A 19,181-nucleotide genomic window follows, 5' to 3' on the forward strand; every position below is an offset into this window, starting at 1 on the left:
TGATAATCCTAGGCCTCCCACTGTGTGCCGTCTATAATACTGGTGTCTTCTCAAGTAGCAGAGAGGCTTTTAAATACAACGGGCCCGGGTGTACCTGTGCATTTCTGTTGCTATGCCCCTGTCTCTCAAGTGTATCATTACTGATTATAAATATGATAGATTTTAATCCATAGCAGCTAGAGGTTTCATGAAATAGGCCTGAACTATGAAGATGATTATAATAACTCAACACCTATGTTCCTCATAGGTTCTTCCTTCTGTCTTACCCTCATACATAAGGTGACCATACACATTGAATAGATGCAGGTTGATGGCTGAACATTAGTTGAACAAACAATGGTGACCTATCGTTTTGCAGACGTGTCCCATTTATTTGGTCCATATTGGCATAACAGTTGTTCATACTGCCCATACACATTCAATAACGTTGGGAAAAGAAAGAATGATCTTTTTGAGAATGTTCTTTTAAAAAAGATCTTCTAGCCAAGCTGTGCCTACTCCATGTGACTGACATTTTCCAGCCACAATTGTGCGTCTTACTTTTGCCCTCAACATCTGCACAATGCATGAATACATCACCAATATGAACTAAAATGTTGTGAATTACTTATAGACCTTGCCAACAAATGATCTGCTGGACAGTCAGAGTAGGGTGGAGATGTCTTCTACTTGACCTCAAGGCCCATGTTATGGTAGAAACCCTTATTCCTGCCAAAACCTGAACCCACTGGAAGATCCTCGATGGGCCATTTTGACCCTAGGTTGGCCTCCTCAGTTATCGGTCTTCAACAGCTGCTATGTCTACTCGGTAGTTATACCCTTGAGATCTCTCTTTCCGGCAAATACAGTCAGGTCCATAAATATTGGGACATCAACACAATTCTAACATTTTTGGCTCTATACACCACCACAATGGATTTGAAATGAAACTAACAAGATGTGCTTTACCTGCAGACTGTCAGCTTTAATTTGAGGGTATTTACATCCAAATCAGGTGAATGGTGTAGGAATTACAACAGTTTGCATATGTGCCTCCTACTTGTTAAGGGACCAAAAGTAATGGGACAGAATAATAATCATAAATCAAACTTTCACTTTTTAATACTTGGTTGCAAATCCTTTGCAGTCAATTACAGCCTGAAGTCTGGAACGCATAGACATCACCAGACGCTGGGTTTCATCCCTGTTGATGCTCTGCCAGGCCTCTACTGCAACTGTCTTCAGTTCCTGCTTGTTCTTGGGGCATTTTCCCTTCAGTTTTGTCTTCAGCAAGTGAAATGCTTGCTCAATCGGATTCAGGTCAGGTGATTGACTTGGCCATTGCATAACATTCCACTTCTTTCCCTTAAAAAACTCTTTGGTTGCTTTTGCAGTATGCTTTGGGTCATTGTCCATGTGCACTGTGAAGCGCCGTCCAATGAGTTCTGAAGCATTTGGCTGAATATGAGCAGATAATATTGCCCGAAACACTTCAGAATTCATCCTGCTGCTTTTGTCAGCAGTCACATCATCAATAAATACAAGAGAACCAGTTCCATTGGCAGCCATACATGCCCACGCCATGACACTACCACCACCATGCTTCACTGATGAGGTGGTATGCTTATGATCATGAGCAGTTCCTTTCCTTCTCCATACTCTTCTCTTCCCATCACTCTGATACAAGTTGATCTTGGTCTCATCTGTCCATAGGATGTTGTTCCAGAACTGTGAAGGCTTTTTTAGATGTCGTTTGGCAAACTCTAATCTGGCCTTCCTGTTTTTGAGGCTCACCAATGGTTTACATCTTGTGGTGAACCCTCTGTATTCACTTTGGTGAAGTCTTCTCTTGATTGTTGACTTTGACACACATACACCTACCTACTGGAGAGTGTTCTTGATATGGCCAACTGTTGTAAAGGTTGTTTTCTTCACCAGGAAAAGAATTCTTCGGTCATCCACCAGAGTTGTTTTCCGTTGTCTTCAAGGTCTTTTGGTGTTGCTGAGCTCACCGCTGCGTTCCTTCTTTTTAAGAATGTTTCAAACAGTTGTTTTGGCCAGGCCTAATGTTTTTGCTATCTCTCTGATGGGTTTGTTGTGTTTTTTCAGCCTAATGATGGCTTGCTTCACTGATAGTGACAGTTCTTTGGATCTCATCTTGAGAGTTGACAGCAATAGATTCTAAATGCAAATATTACACTTGAAATGAACTCTGGACCATTTATCTGCTCATTGTAATTGGGATAATGAAGGAATAACACACACCTGGCCATGGAACAGCTGGGAAGCCAATTGTCCCATTACTTTTGGCCCCTTAACAAGTGGGAGGCACATATGCAAACTGCTGTAATTCCTACACCGTTCACCTGATTTGGATGTAAATACCCTGAAATTAAAGCTGGCAGTCTGCAATTAAAGCACATCTTGTTCGTTTCATTTCTAATCCATTGTGGTGGTGTATAGAGCCAAAAATGTTACAATTGTGTTGATGTCCCAATATTTATGGACCTGACTGTACCTCCTGCAATAATTTCTATAGGAACCCTCAACATAATTTGCCCTTTCAGGGAGAATATAAGAAATGGTCAGAATTCTTGCAGTGACTTTTACCCAAATAGGGAAAGATTGAGTAGCTGTAGTAGCTGCATCCTTCGACTCTACCAGTTGCCAAGGAGTCGCACCCCAAATGTAAAAAAAAAAGTGATAGACCCAACTGATTTAACCTCATGGTTGTCTAGGTTTAACTTCATGGGTCTTGTTGTGCTTCACTGTCATTATGTCTATGAGAGGATCCTACATTGTATCAGTTAGTTATTACATTGAGGGCATCCATGGACAAGGCATAGGGAAAGGTCTATGGACATGTACCTCTGGTATGATGGTGGCCTATGCCAGCCGATGCCCCGCCCCTCTTAGCAGGCATGGGTGCCGCATCTCTTACCCTGCTCTTCCTCCTGCTTTACTGGGGGTCAGAACCTGTGTGCTCTCCTCTGCCACCTACAGTGGGTTAAGCCACCATCGTGCCATGTGCCAGCTGCTGCCCCGCGCCTCTATTGCAGGCGGCGATCTGCGCTCTCCTCTCGGGTCTACTGCCTTAGGACATGCGTGCTTCCTGTCTCCTAAAGGGCCAGCATGCACAAGCTTAGACTTCCCCATCTTATTGCATGTCAATTCTAGGTTACTTCTGCCCTAGTTAAGGGGACCAGAACTTTAGGATCCTAGCTTGCTAGTTTACCCAGTAAAGGTGTGCAGTTCAGACTGTCTGCCCGTGCACTGAACCTCTGCCTGTTAACTGATTCAGATACTCTGTTTTTTTCACTGACCTCAGACCTGTTTCACTTATATCCACGAACTCTGCCTGCACTCATTTCAGCTTGTTTCTGACTACAATTATTGTCTGTCCCCTTGGTACTTTGCACCGGTGTCTCTGACCTCCGAGGGTCAGCTGGCAGCTGACCCACTGAGGACTATTCCAAAAGATATTGACCTGCAGCAAAGACCAGATACTTGTGCAGGGATTAAAGGGTGAAAACCAAGGGATCGCCAGGACAGCGCCCTTAGGTATAGCCCAAAGCCAAACCAGTAAGTTGTCCACGCCTACTGCCCATTACAACCTCGTCATGTTTTGGGTACATTTCTATAAATATGTAATAATAGGACCATTATCTATGATCGCTCCATGATACTTATAATCACTTTGCATGAACTTTAAGAAGTCACGGCCATAGAGATTGGGTAGTTTTTTTAGGCAGGTTGTATTACTAGTAAAACATACAAATTTATTTTTAAGGGATTTATCATGACGAGTCTAATAAAAGAGGACAGCTGTTAGATTTGAAATCTCTAAATTTAAGAATTACCGGTCCATAAATTATGCATATACTGTTGCAGATCACGGTCCTAAACAGAAGCATATTGATAGTCAGTGGTGCAAAAAAAGTCAGTAAAGTAAAAGAGGCGGGGCTATGACAACCACTGACCTGTTCCCGAATAAACTAGGCTTATAGTGACGCAGGAATAGGATGACTCACAAGGGTCTCCCACTGCCAGTATCGCTTGTTGGTGGACATCTGCCCCAGCTTCATGGCCTCAAGGCATGGGACAAGTAATTCTATTCCATATACTGGGGTAAAAAAAAAATAAGCGTGGACAACTGACGAAACACAGATATATTAGTAGCAGACAATTTGTTGGTCTTTAGAAGGCAACGCATTTCGAATTTCGATGCAGGAATTGCATCTTCCTCAGGCCATGCATGATCTCCACCTCCAGAAATTTGCGCTTTACTTATCCTTCAGCATAATGTTTTAAAGAGGACCTTTCATCTGGCAAAATATTGTGAACTAAGTGTCATGATCTGTGCAGCGGCGCCCAGGGATCTCACTGCACTTACTATTATCCCTGGGCGCCGCTCCGTTCTCCCGTAATGTCCTCCGGTATGTTCGGTCACTTGGTTATAGTAGGAGGAGACTTAGGGGACTTGGTTATAGTAGGAGGAGACTGCCCTTGTTCTCCTGGGCGTCTCCTTCTCCTAGGCTGTAGCGCTGGCCAATCGCAGCGCAGAGCTCACAGCCTGGGAGAAAAAAACCTCCCAGGCTGTGAGCTCTGCACTGCGATTGGCCAGCGCTACAGCCTAGGAGAAGGAGACGCCCAGAAGAACAAGGGCAGACTCCTCCTACTATAACCAAGTCCCCGAACATACCGGAGGACATAACGGGAGAACGGAGCGGCGCCCAGGGATAATAGTAAGTGCAGTGAGATCTCTGGGCGCCGCTGTACAGATCATGACACTTAGTTCACAATGTATTGCCAGATGAAAGGTCCCATTTAAGACCAACATGTATAAGTAAATTAGGGGTTCTGCCATGGGGTCTTGCTTTTCCCCATCTTACCCAAAGGTCTTTTTGTTTTCATGCAGTGGCTGATGAAGATCCATCTCCTGCATCAAAACGCATTGCCATTTAATGACCAATAAATTGCCCGCTATTGATATATCTGCTTTTCCTCAGTATATTGGGAGCCTTGATTATATAGCGGACGTCTCCACACGGTCTGTCTGTTTGCAGAGCTGCAGCTGACTGAGTATTACTACGTGCCCGCCTCAGGGTTGGTCCTGTGATCCCAGAACTATACAAGATGAGCGACTTCTCTGCTGTAATCCACATGGATACCTTGTGGAGTTGATGTGTATTTTCACTTTGCTTTGAATTTTGTGTCATGCACCGCCCCCTCAAGCCCTGCATTAGGTCTTATATCAGTTTAGCTTGGAACAGTCAATATAACCCTAGCTATAAATGCTCTAAACTCCCTAAGTACCCATGGCTGCGGTGGCTACAGGTACCCATGGCTGCGGTGGCTACAGGTACCCATGGCTGCAGTGGCTACAGGTACCCATGGCTGCGGTGGCTACAGGTACCCATGGCTGCGGTGGCTACAGGTACCCATGGCTGCGGTGGCTACAGGCAGGGTTTTATCATTTATTCCTATGGTGTGAGAAGTAAAGGTCATCTTTTTCATAAAACTGGAATACCCCTTTAAGGTTTCTACGGCTGGCCCGGATATTGAACCTCAAGCTACAAATTGGGGGAGAATTGCATATGTTTTGGTGGCCAAATCAGACAAGGAGATCATGTTTTTGGCTTATTGGGTACAGTAACACCCAGTTGGGTCTATCTTCTGATCCCCACAGCTGATAATGGTTACCCATCCATGTATTGAGTGATTATACTGGCACAGCCAGGTTTCATGCTATGTGTATGTTCTACCTAATATGGCCACAGGACACCATCTACTTAACGATATGGAGCAATCTGGACGATGCCATCAAGATTTGTTCTTTCTGGTGTCAGTGTTTTTGAAACTTTTTCTTTTTGCTTTGCTGTTTGCAGTTACATCGTGAGAGTCCGCGCAGTGGTGATGTCCAGAGACGACTCTAGTGGGGGCTGGGTGCCTATGGGAGGAGGAGGTCTCAGTCACGTAATGATTTGCAAGGTGCGACGACCAGACACCTCTCACCAACGAGACTACCTTATCCGTGGGGAAAGGCTGAGAGATCAGACAGTATGTATCACCGTCATGTAAAATGTATTGAAACATATTTTATGTTATTTTTTTTATCATGGGATAAAGGTATATAGGACATTCAAGATGACCCGTTGTCCTCACACAGGTCAATCAGCCATGTTAAGGGGACGAAACCCCACTAATTCATCTCATAGTTCCTCATTTGGACAGCTGACGTTTCAATGTCAAGTTCAATACAGATCTCTTATGAATGCCTTTAAAGGGGTTGTCTGGCCTACTTAAAGGGAGTTTGGTACCAGGAAACCAGGCACAATGCCTTGTCGTTCTAGCTCAGCTGAATGTAATGATACCTTTCACTTAGCAGTCCGCTGCTTCATTCTAGGGAAAAAGTACTTTTAATCCAAATGCAAATCAGCAGTTAAGTGCACTGAGGGGGAGGGGACAAGCCGCTCAGTGCACCCTTGCTCCTCCTTATCCCTCTGGAAGTTCTTCCCTCTACTTGATTGGCGGGACCAGGTTCCTGCATCGTTATCTTGCTTGGTCCTGTCAATCAGGAAGAAGAGAGAGGGGTTGGCAGAGGAAGGAGGAGGAGCAGCAAGGTTGCACTGAATGACTTGGCCCCACCCTCGGTGCACTTAACTGCTCATTTGAAAGGTATCATTGCATTCAGCTGAACCAGCCCTACAAGACATTGTGACCTTAATTATGGCGGGCAGCAGGGTTTTGAAAAAGTGAAAAAAAAACTTTACTCACCTTCCCAGGCACCGTCCTTTCAGCATAGTGGCTCCCAGCGGTCCCTGCAGGACCAGAAGGCACGTGGGACCCGTTCTTAGTCATGAGACCTCTGTAGACAGTGACCTTAGTGGTCACATGGCAAGAACAGTGCATCACTCCTGAGTCCTAGTTTTTTAAGTAGACGGATGGCCTCTTTAAAGCGGTAGTCCCATCTTGACGATTTTGTCTAAAACTCTCCTTTTTGAAAAGTTATAAATGTCTGCAATCAGGGTTGCCAACCCGAATTTTTCTGGAAAACTTAGCCCAAAATAACGGATAGCCTACATTTTTTACGGACAAATTGGAAAACCATAAGTGATAGAACCTCATTACCAGCTTTACTGATGATAAATCACCCCCAAATAATCTAGTTTGGTTCCACCAGCCTCAAAAAAATCTCTCCTATTTTTACGGACTGTCCAGAAGTTTCTGGACGGCTGGCGACCCTGCTTGTAATTACAATTATTTTCATCAGTGACGGCCACTGAGAGGTAGCTGTCCCCTATGTGTATAGGCGTGGTTTATCGGGACCGCCCATTGTTTGAGCATGCTCCCGGCCTGGTCACCTCTCTCCTCTGCTCCCGAGCATGCTCCCGGCCTGGTCACCTCTCTCCTCTGCTCCCGAGCATGCTCCCGGCCTGGTCACCTCTCTCCTCTGCTCCCGAGCATGCTCCCGGCCTGGTCACCTCTGCTCCCGAGCATGCTCTCTAGCCCCACACTATTCAGCTGTGCAGCATGAAGAACACCGATGTCTGTCACAGTGCCACCTGCTGGCTATGTGCAGAAAGGGTTTTGCACTTCATACCAAAGAGCTAGAAGTGAGACTATAAGTCAAACATTGGAAACATGGGGTTAAGAAATAAGTATGGGCTGCAACATTTTGATTTTTAATTGAAAATTATATTTTGGGGTTAAAAACATGTAAAGGAATTATGGGAATAACCCTTTAAAAATGACTCTAGGATGGACTCCTTTAACAAATAAATAAATTCATTTTTTTTATTGCCTATGAGGGAGAGTGAATGGATGGTATACAGCCGAATATAGAGAAATGAGTGCTTCTACAGTGGAAGCGCTCATGGCCCTGCTGTCCCCCCCCCCCCCACTTGTCCCTAGGTGGCGCCTCAACTCACCTCATTGACGGTGTGCCCCTGCCTTTCACTCTTTCCAAGGACTTTCTTTTAAGGGGTTGCCTGCTTTTTCCATACCGTTTTTGTTTTGAGGCCTCCAAAAAAAAAACTAATTAGATGCTCCCCCTGCAATCAGCCATAAACTGTGGCAAAACTTGGCAGTCATTTTTTTTAGTTTCCCTGCAGCCCACCACAGGGGAAATGCAGCATTACCTGGTGCCCATTGAAATCAATAGGCTGTCTGTATGAGGCCAGAGAGAGAGATGATCTTTTTTCACCTGATAAATAGTCTGTTGGGTGGAGAAGTGACTAAACATTGTGCATTTCGGCAGCTCTGATTGGCTGAGAGCCCAGCAAGAGACCTACTCATACGATGTCATATGTGATGTAGTACCACTGTCATTCTGCAGATGGCACCAAAGTCAAGACCTGTAGTTCCGCCATGATAATATACATTTCTGGGTCTGCATTCACGAAAATACAGCATTATGGTTAAAAACAGGACTTTGATGTTCTGCAGAAGAAACCGCATTCCGACTTTCCATGGCCTGATTAGTTCTTCAAAGTCTGAAAACACAGAAATGCAGATTTTGGTGCAGTTTTTAATAAAAAAAATTGAAATGACCAGAAACAAATTTAATCCTTTTTACATTTCATTACTTTTGGATCCCCTCCTGGCTTTTGCAAAAAAAATAAAAATAAAAAATAATAATAATAATAATGTGTCAATACAACATAATAATATATAAAAGAATCAATGCAGACCCAGTTTTGAGTATTTTTTACCCCAATGAGTTTTGATTGCTAGAATTCGATGTATCTTAGCACAATGAGAAATGCTGACGGTAATATATATGCTACCGGTGGGTGAGCTCTGGTCTCATGTTCTTCACAGACCATCCTAGAATGTGTCCTGAAGAAGGGTCTAGTCTACAATAAAGCCAATCCCATCTTCCATCACTGGAAAGTAGAAGAAAACAAGTTCGGCCTGACCTTCCAGAGCCCAGCGGATGCAGTCACATTTGAGAGGAGTGTGCAGGCTGCTATGGAGGAACTGGTGGAAGGTTTGTAATAAACTCATCATAAGGGATAGATAGATAGATAGATAGATAGATAGATAGATAGATAGATAGATAGATAGATAGATAGATAGATAGATAGATAATAGATAGATAGATAGATAAACATAAAAATAGATATGCGATAGATAGATTTCCTGCTGCGGTGCCCCAAATACTCAGCAATGAGGGAGACTCACTTCAGGAGACTGTCTGATCTCTGCCCAGACTTCATCTTCATGGAGGAGGAAGAGAGACTCTCCATACTGCTGGGGGAAGAGGAGAACATAGCGGCCACAGCAGCACAATATATTACTGCCTGCCATAGACTGAGAGGAGCCTGATATACCATGGACTTCTATACCCCCACCCTGTATATGTCCCCATCCCCCAACCCTACCCAATTATTTTCCACTTGCTTTGGTAATTCTAAAATGTATTTAGTCCTGCCAATAAAGCTTACCGTATTTTTCGCCCCATAAGACCCACTTTCCTCCCCCCCCCCCCCCCAAAATAGGGGGAAAATGCCCCTGCGTCTTATGGGGCGAATGCTGAAATTTTTACATCGCTGACTGCGATGTATGCGAGAGCGGGGAGGGGCTGGGGGCCGGCAATTGCAGCGGCGCGGTGCAGTCACTGTACTCCGGCCCCGCCGCTCCAGTGCTGCACTATACAAATATAAAATGTCTCATTCAATTAAAAGTGATTACACATGCCCCCCCCCACTCCTAATATTACCATACATCCTAACAGCTTCTGTAGAATGCAGGCAGGCCGGGCGGGCGGCAGCGTTACTCCCTGATGTCACGTGCCTGCGCCGCCTACTTTATGAACGAAGCAGGCGGCGCAGGCACATGACGTCAGTGAGTGACGCGCCGGCCGCCTGGCCTGCCTGCATTGTACAGAAGCTGTTAGGATGTACGGTAATATTAGGAGTGGGGGGGGGGGGCATGTGTAATCACTTTTAATTGAATGAGACATTTTATATTTGTATACTGCAGCACTGGGGCGGGGGGGGATCTGTGGATGACAGTTTTATGGGGAACATCTGTGGATGGCACTGTTAAGGGGTGGGGGGTCTGTGGATGGCATTGTTATGGGGTGGATGGCACTGTTAAGGGATGGGGAGTCTGTGGATGGCACATATATAACAGTGCCACCCACAGATCCCCCATAACAGTGCCACCCACAGATCCCCCAAAACAGTGCCACCCACAGATCACCCCTGTAACAGGGCCAGCCACAGATCCCCCCTGTAACAGTGCCAGCCACAGATCCCCCCTGTAACAGTGCCAGCCACAGATCCCCCCTATAACAGTGTCCGTCACAGATCCCCCCTATAACAGTGTCCGTCACAGATCCCCCCATAACAGTGCGTCATCCACAGATCCCCCCTTAACAGTGCGTCATCCACAGATCCCCCCTTAACAGTGCGTCATCCACAGATTCCCCTATAACAGTGCGTCATCCACAGATCCCCCATAACAGTGTCCTTCACAGATCCCCCCATAACAGTGTCCTTCACAGATCCCCCCCATAACAGTGCCATCCACAAATCCCCAGTAATAGTGCCATCCACAGGTCACCATTAGTTCCAAACCCACCAAAAGCACACCTTTTGGTTAAAAATATTTTTCTTATTATTTTTCTCCCCAAAATCCTAGGTGCGTCTTATGGGCCGTTGCGTCTTATAGGGCAAAAAATACTATTTGATTTGATAGATAGCTAGATAGATAAATAAATAGATAATAAGACAAGATATATGGTGAGATAGATAGACAGATAGATACAGTATATAGATAGATAGACAGATAGATAGATAGATAGATAGATAGATAGATAGATGGAAGAACAGACAAATAGATATGAGATAGATAGACAGACAGACAGAAAGATGTATATATAGACAAAGAGATAGATAGATAAAAGGTTGCATCACTCCATTGAAAATCCAGTGAACAAGTGAAGGATTATTAGACATATCAGTACAACATTTCAGTTCCACCATGGACGTTTTTTAAAGCTGTGGTTGCTGGCACCCTCCACATATTTCTATAGAGTGCTGCTTGCTATTTTGTAGGTAGATAGATGATAAGATAGACGGACAGACAGATGATAGATTGTTGTTGTCATATGACACTAGGGTTAGTCAACATATTTAGCCCAATAATTTGCTATTTGAAGTAAATGATTTTTTCCGTCTGCTTAGAATTTTAGTCCATACTGTAACGTTTACTCCTTCCTCAGGGTCTTTGTCACATTCAACCTCCTCATCATCATCCTCATCTTCTCGAGAAGAAGCTCAAGCTCTAGAGGATGTCATGCCAGTAAGTCTACAACCACATATACCAATTCTTTCTTCTTCAAGTATGTCAATGTCTATTGCTGAAGTTATAACCTGTATCTTCTGATAAACCTGATCTGCTCCAAAAATGTTCCATTAAATTGGGTTGTATGGTATCGAAAGGTACAATATATAGGGTTCGGACCGCGCTTCTGGTCCAGGTCAGTATGCAAGTTCTTTAATCCTTCTCACTTCCTCGTTTGCAGAGAGAGCCTGAGGGCTGCAAATACCCCTCAAGTAGTTATCACACTGCGTATCACACAAGGCGTAAATGTAATCTCTCCGTGGTAGGTTGCTCTTATTCTGTCGAAACAGCCACGTTTCCATACAATCTGGTTCAGTCCCCACACGGACTCAAATGGTATATACCACAGACAAATCTGTGTTTCCTTTCTTCAGATTCCTGAAAGTATTCTGTGGACAAGAATGGCTTCTGCAATAGTGAAGCTCCGTAATACTTCTTTAAAACTTTTTATTTGTCCATACTCACAAGACAACTTTCTTAAAACAGCTTTTAAAACACATAAAATTCCCAGCGTCTGCTGCTTCTGCCCGACCCGGGTTTCACTCCTAGAGCTTCGTCAGGGGCACACTTGTTTTCTCCCTCCCCCACCTTCTTATTCCTTCCTTGCAACTAATCAGGAATCAGGTGTATTCTTCCACAGTATTTTCCCATCCTGCTATTAACCCTATACTGGACTCTCCTCATCCCCAGGGGAAAGAAGACGCATGTAGTTACGTCCCCATTCACATGAGCATGCTTTTTAGTATAACGTTTTTTCCCTGATTCAATACAGCCTGCAGGTCAAAATCTACATTTAGACCTCCCGGCTGTAGTGTACCTAATTCGTATATCCACTTGGTTTCCTGCCTATTGATTTTTTCCAAAAGACTGCCTCCCCTCCAATGGTTTTGTACGGATTCCACTCCCATAAACTTTAGACCCTCTGGGTTTTTTTGGTGGTATTTTTTATAATGGGCCGATACTCCATGACTTTCAAGACCTTTTTTTATATTTCTTATGTGTTCCTGTATGCGGACTTTTAGAGGTCTAATAGTCCGTCCAACATACTGGAGGCCACAAGGGCACTCCAGTACATATACAACCCCTTTACTATGACAAGTCATCTCACCTACTACTTCTAATTTTTTATCTTTATTGGTGCTTTTGATTAGCGTACTCTTTTGTAATAGGAGTGAAACCCGGGTCGGGCGGAAGCAGCAGACGCTGGGAATTTTATGTGTTTTAAAAGCTGTTTTAAGAAAGTTGTCTTGTGAGTATGGACAAATAAAAAGTTTTAAAGAAGTATTACGGAGCTTCACTATTGCAGAAGCCATTCTTGTCCACAGAATACTTTCAGGAATCTGAAGAAAGGAAACACAGATTTGTCTGTGGTATATACCATTTGAGTCCGTGTGGGGACTGAACCAGATTGTATGGAAACGTGGCTGTTTCGACAGAATAAGAGCAACCTACCACGGAGAGATTACATTTACGCCTTGTGTGATACGCAGTGTGATAACTACTTGAGGGGTATTTGCAGCCATCAGGCTCTCTCTGCAAACAAGGAAGTGAGAAGGATTAAAGAACTTGCATACTGACCTGGACCAGAAGCGCGGTCCGAACCCTATATATTGTACCTGTATAAAACGTGATTGAACCCACATCACTTTTCGGACCTGCTGCATAACATTATTGCGGACTGGTGATATATTTATTTCTTTATTGTATGGTATCGAAAACCTATTTCAGACACCCTGGTATGACTTTGTTTAAGGAGGTACCTGCTTTAAGACCCTCGTATTTTAGCCAGCGACAAAAAAAAAGTCTGTCACTCTGGAGGACCTGGCACGTCCAGCTCATAGATTGCAGTGAATGCTGTGTAATTCCACATTTATCCTGTGGGGGCACTGTGGGGAAATTGAGCACCTGCTCAAGTCAGCACAGTTCAATGATGAGGGTCCCCGTTATTTAGCTATCATCAGAGGATCTGTCTACCAAAAATGATGCTCCACAGCAGACAACCTAGATTTACTGTATTTTCTTCTGTATGTTACTTATTTTTATACATTTCATTTGCTTAGCTTCACACAGATAGTGAATCATCTTCTAACAGCCGAAAGGAAATGTTACCAAAACACATCACCATCATCACCAGTGAGTCGTCTTCTAGCTGCTACGTGAGATCTCCTGTTTCTGAAGAATTTGGGTTTACCACTGGTCCATCAGTCAGTCCAACCACCCAGGTATATAATGGTCCATTATTAGTCTGTAGTCAAAGCTCCTCCACTGGGGCAAGGCCATTTAAGACCGGCGTAGCACATGCCGGTCTTAATAAATCAGGGCCTTTGTGTTTATTAAGGCTTTCAACATAAGTGATGCAAGGTAGGTATAGATTTTTTCCTAGGTACTACTGGGTGGAGGGTTCAAGGTAAAGAATTTTGGACAACCCCTTTTTGCGTACACTCTTGGTTAAGGGGGCCAAGTGCAGCTGAGAGCATTTCCAGTGCATGCGCCGAATGCTATCTGAACAAGGAAACAACTGCTGCCTTGTCCATAACTGTCAGTCTTCATTGTCTGTGAGTCAAAAGATTTTGGAGGCCTTGATCACGAGCCTTTTACTCTCTGATCACCTCCATTAAAGGGAACCTGTCACCTGGATTTTGGGTATAGAGCTGAGGACATGGGTTGCACATCCGCAATATCCAGTCCCCATAGCTCTGTGTGCTTTTATTGTGTCAAAAAACGATTTTATAGATATGTAAATTAACCTTAGATGAGTCCTGTCTCCTCCATGCTTGAGAGATGAGTCCAGCGTTCTCTGACTCTGAGCCCAGCCACGCCCACTGTGAAGGAGCCCAGCACCGCCCCGCATCCTCCGAATCTCCTCCTTGCTCCCTGGCATTCGTTCCCTGAGGCTGATGCCAGCACAGGGAAGGAACACTATGCCGACACTGCGCATGCGCTAGCTCGCGCATCGCGAGATTATGGCGCTCTAGCTTTGTGACGTCGGGGAGCAAGGAGGAGATTCGGAGGATGCGGGGCGGTGCTGGGCTTCTTCACAGTGGGCGTGGCTGGGCTCTGGAAATGTTAGTAGCCTAATTTACATATATATAAAATCGTTTTTTTTACACAATGAAAGCACACAGAGCTATGGGGACTGGGTATTGCGGATGTGCTAGCGGCCATCTAGCAGCCCATGTCCTCAGCTCTATACCCAAAATCCAGGTGACAGTTTCCCTTTAATACGAATGTAAGGCAGATGAGTTTTTTTTGCTTGACTAACATGTAGTCACTTCTCCTCTCAGTCACAGCCTTCAAAGCGTCTGTCCTTCCATGACGAAGAAGAACTTGAGAGCATCAACCCATGCAAAGATCTTTGGGTATCAAAGGGATATGAAGACTATCGCCGTGCAGCCCTACAGCAGCCTGAACAGCCCAAGTCCGATCTGAGAGTCCACTTCCAAAAAGCCACCGGGGGCAAAGCCAAGGACAGGCATTTTCCAGGAGCTGTGGCCTCAACTACATCAGAAAGTGAGGTTCAGCTAAAGGACCCCAGGGCCTCCCCTTCTTGTAGGATTCATGGCACCCCTTCTCCTAAGTCTAAGGAACACTCTCATATGTCTGGGGAGGAGGACACAGCTACCGCCCGTTGCGTCTATTGCAGGGACGTATTTAGCAGTGAAGAGAACGGCAGAGGGCAGTGCCAGGACGCTCCAGACCCCATAGGGCGTTGTGTCTACCAACTTTCCTGCATGTGGTGTGCTGAGAGCTTACTATACCACTGCATGTCAGACTCAGAGGGCGAGTATTCGGACCCCTGCTCCTGCGACCCGGGGCACCCCCATTTCTGTATACGCTGGGCTGCCCTGGTGGCCTTGTCTCTTGTGGTCCCCTGCATGTGCTGCTACCTCCCATTACGGGCGTGCCACTGGTGCGGGGAACACTGTGGCTGTTGCGGGGGGAAGCATAAAGCGGTGCGGTGAGAGGACCAGAACAGGGTCCAAGGAGGAAAGTTTAATGTTCAGTTTTCAGCCTCCTGAGAGCCAGCATATTTACATGGCAGGATCTGCGCCAATCTTTGTGAGTGAGCGGGCACGTAATACAACTGGCCCGGGAGATATGTGTATTTCAGATATGGCTGCAGAGGCAACGACCTACCAAAAAGAGGCAGGAGGATAATTTGATAAAGAACAGGTGGTTCTGACAAAAAATTCTCTGTGTGTTATAAAATGTTATGCATTACAGGCTTGAAGTGAGATTCCACAGAAGACCAAAAATGAGCAAGAGGTCACACCAAATCCAAGCTAGTCTTTGATCGTTTGATCAGTCATGGTTTTACAACACACCCTCTAACTAAAATCTATATGGTGTCCTGACATTGGGTTAAAGGGTAACAGAGTAATCTTTTTTTGCTCTACAAGAGGTCTCTACAAGAGTATTCTACCTTCCTAGGTCTTGAGGACCACCACCTTGATGTGTCCTCCACTGAGTGTCCTAGGTTTTCATATGAACTAATTACTCATACTATGGAGTTTGATTTCCCGTCCAGTGAAAGTGACAACCAAATTAGGCCAAGGAATAAAAGTTAGTGTTGAGACGTTCATGATCTAAGGATACTTGAGCCCAAAAAAATATAATCATCTCTGACTTCATGACTATGCGTATAGCATTATCTTCATGGTAGCTTATTTTGGTCTTTTGTGGAATGACACCTCCATACTGTAATTACTGCAGGCAAGGTTGGCTTGTGAACCAAAGCCTGGATGTACAGAGTCAGATAAGGCGAGAGAAGTATTACATATGGGAAAGCATCACACGTTCCCATAGAACTAGCACCTCATGTACCTACAACCGCAATGCTGAGGTCCATCCTGGAGAATTCAGACCATCTCAGCTTAAAGGAAATTGCTGTTTGAGGTGGGTCAGCTCATGGTGGGTCAAGCCATGTTTAGTTGGACAGGCTGAAGTAAATTTTGACTGAATCAACTGTGCTCCCTCAATGGTGTCCTTATACCTGAGCCTGTTCTTTGGTGTATTTTTCCTTTCCGATCCATTTTTTATACCAATGATGATGAGGATAGCCAAGCTGGAGGAGGACATTCTACTAAAACAGCTCTAGAAAGGTAAATGTGAAACCTAAGAGTAATTTATACACAGAAGTCAATAGCCGTGACTTTTCTATGGCTGTTTTTTTTAGAAAGACTCCTTCACCTAGAGAACAAGAGGGCAAGGTTTTACTCCTGGATATCAATCTGTGTGGAAATGACACTGATATCATACTGGGAGAGACCCAACATGGAAACCATTTCTTCATTTCTAGGCAAAGATCCAAGAGGTTTTTGAAGTTTTTTACGATTTCAATTTTCACGAACCGACAAAGTTACCTAGTTTTCAATACAGGGCCTAAAATTGCCTGTTGATATCTCATGGACACACTGCTTCAGGCTGGTAGGCCGGGAATGATTGATCGTTCTTAGCCATGCCTTTTACCGTGAAGAATCAGACCATGGACCTGTTTCAGTATTCTTATATGTAGTTCAGGGAGGTGTCGCCATCTTATACCCTAGTTCTCAACAGGTCACTTCAGGCAAAAATCCTGTCACCGATATACAGTCAAGATGACTAATTGTGTTCATTATGGAACATCATTTTATAAGTGGATTTATCCTTTCTCGACTTAGAGAAGGAATAGGCATGTCATGGTATGGTCATGGTCACCATAAGACATAGGAATAATTTAATAACATAGGAGTGCCTGGATTTTATATAAAAATGGAGCCCCAACCAAGAATTATTTATTTCTTGTTAGAGATATTTGACTTGAAAAGACAATCATTGTGAGTGAGACACATTGGTCATGAATGGGGCCACCATCCACTGAGCTGTGATCAGATACTGGCTAATATCTCCAGAGACTGGTCAGACAAGTAGTCATATCGAGCGGTAAATTAGACCTCTTATCCATTCATTCTTAGGACTCTTTCACACGTCCGAGTCCGTGATCACACCTGTGACCTGATGGTCAGTGGTTCATCTGTCAAGATGTCCATGAAGGATCCCTGTTTGGTCTGTGTGTCCGTTTTTTTTTTTTCCCAGCGTGTCATCTGTAAATCATGGACACTGCTAGACCAAAAATTAATTACCAGAGCATATTTTAGCAACGATCAGTGAAAACCACAGAGCGAACACGAATGGCGTTGGTGTCCGTGGTTTTCTCAGACCCATGGACTATAATGAGCGTGAAGAATCTGTAATCACGGTCAAAAGTAGGGCATGCTTCATGGTGATTGTGAGGCAAAACGAGGTGCAGGTCAAAAAATTAGAACAGGTGCAGATCCTTGCATTATCTCTTATTTCTGTGGAGGCTTTTCTCCTGTTTTTGGCTCACAATCACTGATGGAAATCACTGGTCAAACACTGACTGTGTGAAAACGGCCTTAGGGTTCTTTCACACGAGCAGATGCCAGGCGGGTAATCTGCTGCGCGAAAGAGAGCCAGGCCCCGTTCCAGACAACAGAGACACGGAGCATTAACATGATTGATAATGCTCCGCGCCTCTCTGGGATCTTTTTACTACAAAATCACAGTGGGATAAAGTTGTCACCGTGATTTTGTAGTAAAAAGATCACAGAGAGGCGCGAAGCATTATCAATCATGTCTCTGCTGTCCGGAACGGGGCTTGGCTCTCTTTCACGCAGCGGATTACCCGCACGGCATTCGCTCGTGTGAAAGAGCCCTTAGGACTCATGCACACGAACGTATTTTTTGTGTCCGTTCCGTTTTTTTTTTTGCGGCCTGTATGCAGAACTATTCATTTCAATGGGGCCGCAAAAAAAGACGGAGATGTCTCCGTGTGCATTCCTTGTCCGCATGTTCATTCCACCAAAAAAATAGAATATGTCCTATTCTTGTCCGTTTAGCGGACAAGGACAGGCATTTTTACAATGGATACTCAAAAAAACAAAAAACAAATGCAACATGGACGTCACACGGATGCCATCCGTTTTTATTTTTGTGGATCCGTATTTTGCGGACTGCAAAATACATGCAGATGTACATGATAGTTTATAAAATGCGCTTTTCTGCATTTTTCTTTTTTTTTTTGCTGCGTTTTTGCGTTTGGTGCTGTTTCTCTATAGTGAGAAAATGGCTGGAAAAAAAACGCCATCCACGTGTTTGGAAGAAAGAAAAAAAAACATGAAAATGCAAGTAGTTTTTTTGGTGTTTTTTTAATGGTAAACAAAAAAACACAAGAACAAATTTGTGTGTGAAGGAAGCCTCAAACTGATAATCTTCAAACTGATAATTCGATTAGCATTTGAAGCCTAATTTTATTTAAACCGCTCCCCCGCCCCCCAAAAATAGCTTTGAATGCAGTTCAGGGCGCATTCACTCGACTATGCCATGTTTTGCGGTCCGCAAATTGCAGATTCGCAAAACACGGATGCTGCCCACAGTTTGCGGAACGGGGGATGCCTATTATAGAGATGCCTATTCATTGAAATGAATGTGTCCGCATCCGATCCTCAAGATTGCTCGTGTGAATGAGCCCTAAGGCCTAGGCTGCTGTTTAGAGGATCATTGCACTGAATGCTCAGTAACTGCATTTCTAACGGGGGACAAACGGTCATTTTCTCACGTTTGGTTTGTACAGGATTATAAAAACATAGGGGAAGATTTAGCAAACTGGTGTAAAACCCACTCAGTTGACCATAGCAACCAATCAGATTCCACCTTTCATTTTTAAGAGCTCCTTTGGAAAATGAATGGTGGAATCTGATTGGTTGCTATGGGCAACTAAGCCAGTTCTACTTTACACCATAAGTCTTTGGGTGAGATTTATCAAAACTGGTGTAAAGTAGAACTGG

At 44.4% G+C, this 19,181-nt stretch overlaps 1 protein-coding gene across 1 annotated transcript; it reads left to right on the plus strand.

The window, feature by feature from the left end:
- The first annotated feature begins 5,297 nt into the window (after positions 1-5,297).
- On the plus strand, positions 5,298-15,510 carry SPRED3 (sprouty related EVH1 domain containing 3). The gene is made up of 6 exons (XM_040406361.1): positions 5,298-5,416; positions 5,868-6,039; positions 8,803-8,971; positions 11,213-11,292; positions 13,395-13,556; positions 14,619-15,510. Exons 1-6 carry the CDS (start codon positions 5,298-5,300, stop codon positions 15,294-15,296), a joined length of 1,380 nt encoding a protein of 459 aa, XP_040262295.1. The 3' UTR covers positions 15,297-15,510.
- Positions 15,511-19,181: the final 3,671 nt, after the last annotated feature.

The sequence above is a fragment of the Bufo bufo genome, chromosome 8 (genome assembly GCF_905171765.1).
Source record: "Bufo bufo chromosome 8, aBufBuf1.1, whole genome shotgun sequence".
Classification (NCBI taxonomy): Eukaryota; Metazoa; Chordata; class Amphibia; order Anura; family Bufonidae; genus Bufo; species Bufo bufo.